Source organism: Muntiacus reevesi, chromosome 6, assembly GCF_963930625.1.
Source record: "Muntiacus reevesi chromosome 6, mMunRee1.1, whole genome shotgun sequence".
Lineage (NCBI taxonomy): Eukaryota > Metazoa > Chordata > Mammalia > Artiodactyla > Cervidae > Muntiacus > Muntiacus reevesi.
Genome location: NC_089254.1, coordinates 33,725,335 through 33,739,215, shown reverse-complemented (window position 1 = coordinate 33,739,215; position 13,881 = coordinate 33,725,335). Strand labels below are relative to the sequence as shown.

Below are 13,881 nucleotides of genomic sequence, written 5' to 3'. Positions count from 1 at the left end.
AATCAATGCATTCTCCAAGACATTTGTGAACATTGAACACAGTGTATTCAATTAAAATACAGATGTGCATTCAGAAATCTGTAACCCTATTAATTATTTAAATTTGAAGGAAACCAGACTTTTCAAATAAATAAACATCTTAAACACTTAAGAAAAACAGTTTGATGGTTGAGTCAGAGGTTATAAATTCTCCTTTGCTTAAAAGTTATTTTGCCTAATGGAACTCTCCTGCATCTTTGTGCAGACAAGAGAATGCAATTCCCTGAAGCACTTTAAAAACCATAATCCATGCATGTTTATGCACCCCTCTTCCCCATTCTAGCTGTCAATAACATTTATACTCAGATATTTTATCTTGAGCTAACACTACCCACTTTCTTCTGAAGTATGATCTAAATATTAAAATACAAGACACTTGTTTTTCTATAACTGACACTATCACATTGAGACAAATATATAGGCTTTCTATTGATCCTTTTTACAAATATAAAAATATTAAGGCAAGTTAATACTTCTGTGTCTTTAATGCCTGTTGAATAATATTTTAAAACATCATCACTCATATTCTGTATCTGATTTGTCATTTATAATAACAGCTATACCTTGCAGGTTTTAAATAATCTTGTGTTGAGATATAGCTTCAAATCACCCATTTGTGCCAGGAAGTTCTGGAGATAAGATCAGAGTAACTAACATTTCAGAGCAATTGTTCAATGTATTTCTCTCTGGGTGCCTCACTCTTCACTGAATTATTCTAGGGGCAAAATTTAGAAACTCTGTAAACTTAATATAGATGATCTATATAGGCTATATATATCAATAATGATAAGGGTAATCCAAATGCAGGATGGCCTATTTAGAAGCTTGAAACTATGATCATCATGAGGTAGAAATAAAAAGTCAAACCCAGAGTAAGATTCCCAGGAGACTAATTAGAAAGACATACCATATATATTAAAATACATTGTTATACTGCAAGGAAGAGCTTAAATGAGGATATTCTGATACATTAAAGAACTCATGGAAAATAGTGACATGAAACACACTGAATCAAATGAAAGAACTATGTTTTACTTTCCTTTTCAGCATTTGACTTCTTCAACAATATGTCCTAACTATGTTTCCTTTAACTATTTTATTGAGATGCAAAACAAGTTATGACCACTAAAAATAAAATCAGAAAAGGAAAATAATAATGAGTCTTCTATTTATCTACTAATAATCTTGAAATACTTTAGTAGTAAAAGAAGCAAAACTAGGGAAATTCGAATATCTCAAAGGGGAGAGGGAAAAACAAACAAAAAACTTGGATGACAGGTATTAAACACAGTTGTTTTTAAGGGATAACTTCTGAATAGGCTTTCAAGACAAAAATTTCTTTTCTTTTTTTATTTTGAAAAGAACTCTAGTGTTTAGAGATGATTGTTTTTGATTTGTTGTTGGAGAACCAAAATGGAGAACATGTTTTTCTAACTACTTCATAAAGATTATTAGAAATGCAGGACTCGGGTAATACTCTGTGTTCAAAAAATCAGTGTCTAAGAAGATTTAACAGATTAAATTTAGGCAAATCTAGGCACATTCAGCAGTCTTTTTCAGGTAGGATCAGAGTTCATTAAATTAAAAAAAAGTAAAAAAAGCTATAGCCAACAGTATAAACCCTTGCCTAGGAATTTCTGACAGGAAGACAGATGGAAGTGAAGCAAAAGCCCATCTGTAACTCTGGGCTCTAAATCTCTCATTTAGGTTGTAAGCGACAAGCTGTAAGTAAGCAAAAAAAAAAAAAAAAAAAAAAAAAAAAAAAACCTACAACAAGGGGGAGATCGATAAATACAAAAGTGTCATCAGCCTAAAAACACAAATCTTCAAAGGCAGTAATTGTCCAAATAGGACCATATATCAAAATAGACAATGCAAGTAGAATTGAAGCAAAAGGGCTATTAATTAGACCCCCAGGCAAGTTATGTGAAAGGTCCATCCAAGCTGAATTCCTGGCGTGGACAAAAGGAAATACCGCAGGACAAAAAGAGAACTGGCACAACCTGCAGCTGGAATCTGGAGTGGGCTAGCATAAGTAAGCTAATAGACATTTCCAAAAATGAATAGAATCCAAAAATAATGCAAAACAAACTTGAGGCAGAAAGTTGCGAGCGAGCTCCACTAACATGGCTGGTATCTCCACACATTACAAGATGGGTTTTGAAAAGAAACACAGACAGACAGACAGATACACACAATAATAAACATCACATCAGAAAGGACTACCTTGCAAAGTAAATAGACATAAATCTTTTCAGAAGGTTTATTTCATGCAGTTTCACCTAGTCTTCCAGTTAGCATTTATTATCTCACCACAAAGATCTGTGTAATTTACCATCATGAGAGCAGTCCAGGGTATACGGTGTACCATTTAGTACTTGAAAATACTGACTGTTCAAATCCAAGAATTATAGAGCCTGGCAAAAACTTTAGAAAACACTCTAGGCCAAACACCTTATTTTAAATTTGAGAAAACTGAAGTAGTTTGACCAGAAAGTAGTGACACTACTGGAAAACAATTCATTAGATTTACTGTCGTTTATAATGATAATCATACTCTGCAAGAGATTCTTTGGATGAAGGTACTTACTCTCCTGAGGCTGTCATTGATCAATAGCACCCTAAGAAATTATATTCTAGGTGAGTTTCTTTACTATTTACTGAATCTCTCTGTTCCTATTTTTTGTCCAAAATTTGCATTGTTTAAATTGTTCACATAATTTTCACCAGTGGGTGTTAGTTGCTCAGTCATGTTTGACTCTTTGTGACCCCATGGACTGTACTCCACCAAGCTCCTCTGTCTATGAGATTTTCCAGGCAAGAATACTGAAGCAGGTTGTCATTCCCTTCTCCAGGGGAACTTTCCAACCCAAGGATTGAACCCAGGTCTACCGCATTGCAGGCAGATTCTTTACCATCTGAGCCACCAGGAGATGTCTGCACATTCTTTGACTCTATGCAGAAATAAGATCCATCCTCAAAGCACAAATATTGCTAAAAATGATGGGAAAGTAATAATAGTAATTTTAACATTTAAAACTAGTAAAATACCATCTCTTCTCAGTAACTAATCTGCCTCTCACCACCACCAAACTCCCCACAATAAACACACACTATTATCTTACACTCCTAAGCAGTTAATTGATCTGACTCCAAAAATGTGTACATATGACGTGTGTGTGTGCATACATGATTTTTGACATGTAACTCAAGACAGTATGATCATGTACTCACATTATTTACATGTCAGTCTCTTAGATGGTTAACTGCTTGAACACTGGATAAGTATCCCTGTTTTCTAGTACTTTCCTCTGTATATGTCATATCCAAATTCATGTGATCCCATTTAAGCCTTTCATTTGTGTGGTAAACCAGTCATGGGAGAGTTGAGTGTCCTCATTATCTAGGCTAAGAAACTGAGCTAGAAAAAGTACAGCAGAGGTGTAAGCCTAGATTTCACTTTAAATTGGGCAAATGATACGTATCATTTGGGTAAAAGTTACTGGTTATATTCTTACTGCCAAAACTAGTACCTAAATTTTAGTCATAATTATACCTGACAATGTCAGATATGTTGGTGTCTGACATTACTGACAACTGCTTTCTTCTTGAAACAGTTTTTATCCCTGACTTGTGACAACATTCTTGTCTAGTTCTCTACATGCTATCAAACCGTTTTTTCTCAATGCCTTTGTGGACATTTCATTCTGCTCTTTCTCAAGTGTTATTGTCCCTCAGGATTTTGTCCTTGCCCATTGATCTTGTACTACAAACCTTCCTGGGTAATTTCAGACATTTCCATGGCTTCAAGAACTATCAATACACTGGTGATTTCCACATTCATGAATCTAAACACTACTGAGTCTCAGGTTTTATATTTTCAACTGGTTATTATGGCAGCACAACTGAGAACATCAACTTCAATATGTTCAAATAAACTTTTCTTGGTGTTTCTTATCTTAAATATCAGAATGTATCTCTTTGTGCATTTTCCTAATATCTGCCTTATCTTCTGGAAACCACAGTTACTAAGAGTATAGGAGTCTCTTGTCTATACAACTAGAATCAAGGTCTCTGAAACAGCAGTAAGGGAGAATTAAAATGCATGGAGGATCTAGTAAGATAGGAAATTATTGCAGCCTTTCATATACATCATGGAGTCAATACCTGCAGTATCAGTCAATTCTAATTATGGTCAGGGGAAATAAGACTTCTGAAGACTGGTGAAATTTTATACATGGTTTAAAAGGAAATGGCCACTATCCTGCTAATTTTCAATGCATCTATTTTGCTCCAATCACAGTAAACCTCTTTTTACTTAAGTGCTTTTTCCCACCTCTAAGATTTCACATGTGCTTTTCCTTCAGCCTGTGATGTTCATCATCCCTGTCATCTTTGCCCTGCAACTTCCTAATCATTTTTATCATCTGATTCAAAAGTCAGTTTCTCAGAAAGACCCTCCATTTCCAATCTAAAGTTTACTTATTTTTCCTAATTGCACCCTGTGATTTTTCTATTATAGCATTTATCACACCTTCCAATTATGTGTTAATCTGTGTGCTTTCTTGTTTCATTCAGATATCATGCACTAGGTTATAAGTTCAGTGAATCCAAGTGTGATTTTTTTTAAACTTCTATCAGACTATTGCTTAGAAATGCCCTGTAGAGGGCTGTTTACCAATAAATGTGTTAAGTAAATAAATGTTTTGATAGTCTGTATTTATATTGTAGCCACTAGCCATACAATGCTATTTAAATTGGAATTAATTAAAATTAAATAACACCAAAAATTAAGTTCCTTAGCTATATTAGTCATATTAGGCATATGTGATCACTAATAGCCACATGGCTACTATGCAAGAGAGTTTAGATACAGAACATTTCCATCATTGCAGAAAGTTCTACTGGACAACCCTTTTCCACACCAGGCAATTAATAAAAGAGTGGTAATAAATTTAGGACCTTTTAGAAATTAGCATACATTCTATTTTAGAAATATCTCTTGAACTTACCTGTATCTCTTCATTCCTACTTTCTTTGGGAAACTACCTAACAGGTCTCTCAGTCACAAATATTTCTCAATGCAGCTACATTCCTCAAAGAACTGCTAAATACCTAGAGGTCACTTCTCTTCCTAAAAACATTTATAACTTCTCATTGTCTGCATGATAGAATTGAAACTCCTTAATATGAAAATAATACTGTTTATCTTCCAATTAACCACAATTTAAGCAATAACATTGCTACCCACCATCTCTCAATTTCCACTGACAACAAGATATCATTGTTTTGTAAACAAAATGTATTTTGTCACAAGGCTGCCTGAAATGCCTATCCTCCTCTCCTGCCATTGGTGTAGTCCTCCTAGCCCTCATTTATTAGGCTTCATGGAGTGCATAGAGTTCTCAGTCTGACCTTGATCACATTGCATTGTGATTATTTGCTTGTATCTCAATTACTCTCAACTGTATTGTAAGGTGTTAAAGAAGACGGACAGTAATTTACTTACCTCCCAGCATCCAGTGTACTGCAGTTTGCACAGAACTTAAGTTTGGTTGTTGAAATAATGAAATGATAAAATAATGAAGGAATGGGTTAAAAAAGATTCACCCTTATCCTGTAAACAGTCCTTTGTTCATTTTTTGTATAATTTTGCCTATTTCCAAAACCTCCTCCCTGCCAATCACAATATACCACTCAGTCAGTTAAGTCACTCAGTCATACAAGGCTATTTAAATTGCAATTAATTAAAATTAAATAACACCCAAAATTAAGTTCCTTAGCTATATTAGTCATATTAGGCATATGTGATCACTAATAGGCACATGAACCGCAGCACGCCATCCCTCCCTGTCCCCCGGAGTTTACCCAAAGCCATGTCTACTGGGTCGGTGATGTCATCCAACCATCTCATCCTCTGTCGTCCCCTTCTCCTCCCTCCCTCAATCTTTCCCAGCAACAGGGTCTTTTCCAATGAGTCAGTTTGCATCAGGTGGTCAAAGGATTGGAGTTTTAGCTTCAGCATCAGTCCTTCCAATGAACACCCAGGACTGATCACTGGTTGGATCTCCTTGCAGTCCAAGGGACTCTCAATAGTCTTCTTTAACACCACAGTTCAAAAGCATCAATTCTTCTGTGCTCAGCTTTCTTTATAGTCCAAGTCTCACATCCATACATGATTACTGGAAAAATCATAGCCTTGACTAGACAGACGAACCTTTGTTGACAAAGTAACGTCTCTGCTTTTTAATATGCTATCTAGTTCGGTCAAAACTTTCCTTCCAAGAAGTAAGCATTTTTTAATTTCATGGCTGTAGTCACCATCTGCAGTGATTTTGGAAACCCCCAAAATAAAGTTTGTCACTGTTTCCACTGCTTCCCCATCTATTTGCCATGAAGTGTTGGGACCAGATGCCATGATCTTAGTTTCCTCAATGTTGAGCTTTAAGCCAACTTTTTCACTCTCCTCTTTCACTTTCATCAAGAGGTTCTTTAGTTCTTCTTCACTTTCTGTCATAAGGGTGGTGTCATCTGCATATCTCAGGTTATTGATATTTCTGCTGGCAATCTTGATTCCAGCTTGTGCTTTATCCAGTCCAGCGTTTCTCATGATGTACTCTGCATATAAGCTAAATAAGCAGGGTGACGATATATAGCCTTGACGTACTCCTTTTCCTATTTGGATCCAGTCTGTTGTTCCATGTCCAGTTCTAACTGTTGCTTCCTGACCTGCATACAGGTTTCTCAAGAGGCAGGTCATGTGGTCTGGTACTCCCATCTCTTTCAGAATTTTCCACAGTTTATTATGATCCACACTATCAAAGGCTTTGGCATAGTCAATAAAGTAGAAACAGATGTTTCTCTGGAACTCTCTTGCTTTTTCAATGATCCAGCAGATGTTGGCAATTTGATCTCTGGTTCCTCTACCACTCAGTCTAATAGTAATTCCTTTGTCAGGTCAATAAAACAACTTTTACTTTAGTAGCTGTAGAGATAGGGAGCTCTTAAATTGTCAACAGTTTTTCACTGAAGGTTCTCAGGTAAAACTGAAAATAAAAGTCTCTCAGTCATGTCTAACTCTTTGTGATCTGTATAGTCCATGGAATTATCTAGGCCAGAATACTGGAGTAGGTAGCCATTCCCTTCTCCAGGGGATCTGCCTGCATTGCGGGCAGATTCTTTACCACCTGAGCTACCAGGGAAAACCAAGAATACTGGAGTGGGTAGCCTATCCCTTCTCCAGCAGATCTTCCCAACCCGGAAATTGAACTGGGGTCTCCTGCCTTGCAGGCAGACTCTTGACCAGCTGAGCTACCAAGGAAGCCCCCCCCAAAAGAAAACAAAACAATAAGCAAGAAAAACAAAAACTTAATATTTCCCAGAAAATATCCTTGTGGAATAAGGATATCCTAGTGGAACAAATAGTATAAAGGACTCTCATGTTACTGAAAAGCTTTGTAAATTCAGTACAGAGGACACAGTTACTCTTAACTCTCTCTAGCATGCTCTCTTCCTTCTTAGATCTTTGTTAATTGAACATCATTTTGTTTTACAGCATAGGCATACATTATGTTACTATTTGTTGAAAACAGAAAAACAGTATTATAATAACCTCATGGAGTTAAAAAAAAAAAAGAAACAGAGAAATACATATATTCCCAAAAAGTCACAAAAATATTTTGTATGTGAAAATAATGTATAACAGCAACAATGATGATGCTCAATAGTTTTTTTTTTTTTTAATTAAACTTGCTATTCTTTTGCAGGACTTTTTTTTTTAAGATTTCAAATCATTTTTAATCTTGTCAGTGAAATATTTACTTAGGAGTGCTCACTTTTTACTAAGCTAATCCTAAATTATTAGGTAAATTAGTAGAAACTTGGACAGGGCAGGAAAGAAATTAAGAAATTACAAAGATGCATTTAGAACCAAATATTGTAAACACTGACCAGTGGATCATATGTGTAGCAGGAAATTTTGAAGAAGGTGCTAACTGAAGACAGGGATTGAGTAAAGAGATGCATCAATTTAAGAATAACCTCTATTATCTCTTTTTTTTTTTTAAAGGAAATTCATCCATCACACGTCTTTATTTGATCTCACAATTTGTTAGCTTTTTTTATCCAAACACAATAGCATAGTAAAATCTCGCTGTGTGGTCGGGGAAGTTTTTTGTGATGGAAAGACTCATATTTTAGTCTGTTTTTCCAGTTCTACAGGAGTTTGTTCATAAATAAAATAACCCATGCTGATACTTAAAGTCTAGATTATATTTTTATAATACAAATTTATAAATGGGGCAACCTGTGTATTTCTCCACCTCTAAAGTTAACTTTCAATATATTTAATATGAGGGTAAAAACCTGACTTTGTTATAAACAAATTTCTATCAAATAGAATCGACCTATCAAGAAATAAGTATTGGACTGGTTCACAAAGCTAATACTTTTTATATGTGTTCATCACAAAGTGACTCTTAAAATACATCTAACTGTTGTAAATCTCTTATGACATACTTGTTGTGGCTCATTTACACAAATGATGTCCATCCACAGCACAGCCTCCAGGCTGGGGTACTGTTGTTCTAAGGCATGCTTCAGTACACTCACACACTAGGGCTACTCCAAGCAATGGCCATTCATCTCCAGGAGAGAGACTTCAAGAGAAATGACTGTGAATTCTTAAGACTCTGAAAGAATGAGGATGCTTTTCAGAGACTGTCCCCTGGGGGTGAAGGGATCAACGGGAGACAGCATTACTGGCTAGAACACTAGATAAAGAATGATCTGCACTCACAAGTTTGGCCTCTTTCAAAACCCGTGTTTTCATTAGCGCTGTTAAGGGCAATGAAGGTTTGTATTTCTGTCCATGAAAGTGTTCAAAAGCCCGAGGGCACAGGTTGAGAAAAAAAGTGATAGGCTCAGATGGAAGAAAATGAAAAGTTTGTACAAGACCAAAGAAACCTTCCCGCTGAGAGCATTTATTAAGTTAACAGCTCTTCCTCTTAATAACTGAGTTAATGCTGAAGGTGTCTGGATATTTAAGAAAAGTGATTTTAGTGAAGATAAATCCAACTAACAAAAGAATATGCTGTAAAGAATGACTGCAGTAGTATTTTTATTTTATAAAGCTTGTATTTATTTACATGACAGCTTTGATGGCACAAAATAGAGGTGTTTCATAGAGTTTCTGTTTTCTTGTAATTTTCACAAAATGGTAGTATTAAAAATTTCAGTTTTCTTCAAAATAAATGTTTTGCTTTTTGGTTTATTTGTGTTTCCTTCTTATCCTGTTTTTCTCTCAGAACCTAATCTAGATTAATGCTCTAGAAAAATATCTAAATAGTAAGATTATAACCACATTTTCAACTTATTATGTAAAAATATATAATTTTACATGTGATGTGTTTTGATAAAAAATATGGGATATGATTCTGCTAGTGATACTGTTACTTTCTGTTTCAAAATAAGATTATTTGATGTACAAAACATTTTAACATCCATGGATCAGGACAATGCAGTGGCCTTACTGGGAATAGTGACAACTGGCAGAGGGATAGCCCACCAATAAAAGGAGCAAACTGCCAAGCAGAACTAACTCAAACCTGCAAACAGCTCAGGGATTGGAAAAAATAATTTTTAACATTGGACAATTTTTAATTCATTTGGATCTCAAAAATTATATGTATAAGATAACATGAATTTACTCTGTCATTTATGAATAATGGAATTAACTTCAAAATTACATGGTTAATTCATACATATATACATATGCCTAAACTAAAATAAATATATCTTACCTTACAAACTCTTCCAACTCGAGAAAGGATGGTCTTATCAGAAGTACTCCCTTCTTGAGATGATTCACGAAAAAAGAAATATACTTTATCATCATCTGGATTATAGGTGTCTGGGATGGGGAAAGTTCCAATAAATTTTGCTCCTGTTTGGAAGAAAAGAAGCTCTATATTAAAATACTGAAATAATTCAGCCACAATAATACTGGTATCTTTTGTATGTAAAACAATTAACAGCAGAATAAAAAATATGAATGAAATGTGGAAGTGAGGTATATGCACAAATAAACATGACACAAAGTAGGAACAGGTATTAGTACATAGAAGTCTTGAACAAGTTCTTTAGGACTCCAGAGATAGGTGAGAACATGACTGGCTGAGATTCATGATTATCTCAATTCAGCTGAATTACACATAAAGTCCTTTTTTCAAACCTGGAGATTCAATCTGATTTTATATTTTCCTTTTTTATGATTACTTTTTTAACCACAGTTTCCATTATGAAGAGATTAGGAAAAACTATAAACATATCTCAAATTTTGATATATTATGATGTTGTTTGTTATAGTTTGTGTAATTGCCAAAAAAATTCAACCAACCAGTAAAATGCTTGGGTTGACTTCAGTGTTGGCTCTGAGGACACCCTTTCCAAGTTTATATCTTGTCTCTGACACTTACTGGAAAGGTGACCTTACGCAAAAAATTTTTTACTTCTCTATTCCTCAATTTTCTCATACCTAATATGAGGTTACCAATATCATCATATCTAGGCTCACTAATATGATAATCAAGTAAATTAATACATGTAAAACATTTACCATCCAGTAGTGCCTGACACATAATAAGGATTTAATAACTGTTATTCATTATTAAAATGACTGGGATGATAATAATAATGATTACTAGGGCCACAAACAAGAGAATGATGGGAAATTGAGCATATTCACACAATTTTTATCAATAGTATAACATGTAGTTATTAAAAATGAAGCAGTTCTAAATGTACTGGCAGGGAAAACTGTCCATGATGCATATCAAGCAAAAAAAAATAATGGCAATACAATTAATTCCTTTGCAGTTGCATCAATGACAAGTCAATTTGGGTTACTAACGCCTTGTTTAAAAAGTACTTGGTCTTTTAAGTCTTGGTTTTATATAAATGGGAGTTAACCAAGTAACAGATCTGTAATTGGATGATACTAGTTCAGAAATAAACATTTTGATTAATAATAATCATTTGATTAAAACAAAGACAAAAATTGGTTAAGGAGGAATAAAGGACTTCAATTAAGTAGAATATACAAGATGCCTGGAGGAAAGCACAGAGCACTCTTTAGGAAGTAGAAGCAGGAGCGAGAGAAAACCAAGCTTCCCAAAAAATAAACATAACAAGTAGGAGGTGAATAAGTAACACTGCCTTTGTTTTGATCAGGGCCCTGATTGCTGGGTACCCCACAGTATTAAAAACCATGTCCCTGCAAATATAGAACAGTTGATCAATAGCCCAGCAAACAAGACTTCACAATAGACTGCTTCAACAGACAAAAGTTAATGTTTGATTCTAAGTGATGAGTAGTTCAGTCTTTATCATCCCAGGCTCTCTGGGTCAACCCTGGGTTTCCCATCCAGTCTCTTCTCTGCTTACATGTGAAACCTTAAGAGAAAAAGCCTGGAGTGGGTGGGTGGGAAGTATGTGCATGAACTTTCTCCCTTTTATTCTTTATTTCCCTGTTCTTTCCCTGGAACTTAGAACTCCAGTGGATTTTTATGTTCTCAATAATCTCACTTTGATATGGCTCTAAATTACACAAAAATTAAATTTTAGAAAATCATGTAGTTTTAAAATTTTTTTTAAAATTAATCTTAAGTTAGCCAGGTCCATTAACAATTCTACTGAAGGCTTTTTGTTTTTAAAAAACAGCCCTGCTTTTAAATTGTTGATACATCACAAACAGTTTTGAATCCCTGAGCAAAGTTAAAATTCTTTTGTAGTCACAAATTAATTTTTGATTTAAATATATCATGTTTTCTTTAAAAAAAAATTCTCTGTGGAAACAAAATTTCTTATAAGTGTACCATTAGGATTTTAGCATATTCATGAAAAGTAAGGATATATTTGATTACTACTATATGCAAAGGCACTTAGAACAAGAAAAACTTCTAGGATCAAAGAACACAAAGTGAGCAAGAATTGACTCTGCTTCAGTTACAATCTGGATTAAGAACATACTGACATAAGGCCAAGATACGGCTAAGAAGAAGGCCCAGTCTTGATGTTTCCTATGACTTGAAAAGAGATTGCAACAATGAGTAGAGAAAAGGACAACCAATTGTGGGTTTCCATAGGCACAGATCAGGTATTGATAATAATATATATCACCTTTTTGAATTTACAGATGCCTCAATTAAATGCGATTGACCTGGATACAAATCTGCTGCACTGGCATGTGTATTTTTAAAATATATAAATAAAACAAATAAAACCCTATCAGTAATTTTTACAAGGATTTGGGTTTAAGAGTCTCTGCCATAGATTGCCATTTCATATACAGGAAAAGGACATAGACAGGACTCATTAACCCTAGGTCAGTCATGCAGATGTATGGATGGACAGAAGGAGTGAAGACTTTAATACAAATTATTCATATTTAGATTGGGACAAAAAAGGGATAAAATGGAAACTATAGAGAAAGATGAACTCCCCAGGTTGTTAGGTGCCCAATATGCTACTGGAGATCAGTGGAGAAATAACTCCAGAAAGAATGAAGAGATGGAGCCAAAGCAAAAACAACACCCAGCTCTGGATGTGATTGGTGATAGAAGCAAAGTCCAATGCTGTAAATAGCAATATTGCATAGGAACCTGGAATGTTAGGTCCATGAATCAAGGCAAATTGGAAGTGGTCAAATAGGAGATGGCAAGAGTAAACATCGACATTTTAGGAATCAGCAAACTAAAATGGACTGTAATGGGTGAATTTAATTCAGATGACCATTATATCTACTACTGTGGGCAAAAATCTCTTAGAAGAAATGGAGTAGCCACCATAGTCAACAAAAGACTCCAAAATGCAGTACTTGGATGCAATCTCAAAAATGACAGAATAATCTCTGTTTGATTCCAAGACAAACCATTCAATATTATGGTAATCCAAGTCTATGCCCTGACCAGTAATACTGAAGAAGCTGAACGGTTCTCTGAAGACCTATAAGACCTTTTAGAACTAACACCCAAAAAAGATGTCCTTGTTTCATAAAGGGGACTGGAATGCAAAAGTAGGAAGTCAAGAAACACCTGGAGTAACAGGCAAATTTGGCCTTGGAGTAGAGAATGAAGCAGGGCAAAGGCTAATAAAGTTTTCCCAAGAGAATGCACTGGTCATAGCAAACACCCTCTTTCAACAACACAAGAGAAGACTCTACACATGGACATCACCAGATAGATGGTCAATACTGAAATCAGATTGATTATATTCTTTACAGTCAAAGATGGAGAAGCTCTATACAGTCAGCAAAAACAAGACCAGGAGCTGACTATGGCTCAGATCATGAGCTCCTTATCGCCAAATTCAGACTTAAATTGAAGAAAGTAGGGAAAACCACTAGACCATTCAGGTATGACCTAAATCAGATCCCTTATGATTATACAGTGGAAGTGACAAATAGATTCAAGGGATTAGATCTGATAGACAGAATGCCTGATGAATTATGGATGGAGGTTCGTGACATTGTACAGGAGGCAGGGATCAAGACCATCCCCAAGAAAAGGAAATGCAAAAAAGCAAAATGGCTGTCTGAAGAGGCCTTACAAATAGCTGTGAAAAGAAGAGAAGTGAAAAGCAAAGGAGAAAAGGAAAGGTATACCCATTTGAATGCAGAGTTCCAAACAAGAGAAGGAGAGATAAGAAAGCCTTCCTCAGTGATCAGTGCAAAGAAATAAAGGAAAACAAAAGAATGGGAAAGACAAGAGATCTCTTCAAGAAAATTAGAGATACCAAGGGAACATTTCATGCAAAGATGGGCTCAACAAAGGACAGAAATTGTAT

The 13,881-nt window shown here is 35.1% G+C and overlaps 1 protein-coding gene across 2 annotated transcripts in view; it reads right to left on the bottom strand.

The window, feature by feature from the left end:
• Window positions 1-13,881, bottom strand: part of SEMA3D (semaphorin 3D) — a 230,602-nt gene that overhangs the window by 52,492 nt on the left and 164,229 nt on the right. For both annotated transcript variants that reach the window (XM_065939525.1, XM_065939524.1), the window contains exon 8: window positions 9,840-9,982. In XM_065939525.1, the coding sequence (XP_065795597.1) occupies window positions 9,840-9,982 (143 nt within the window). The remainder of the gene's footprint in view (window positions 1-9,839; window positions 9,983-13,881) is intronic.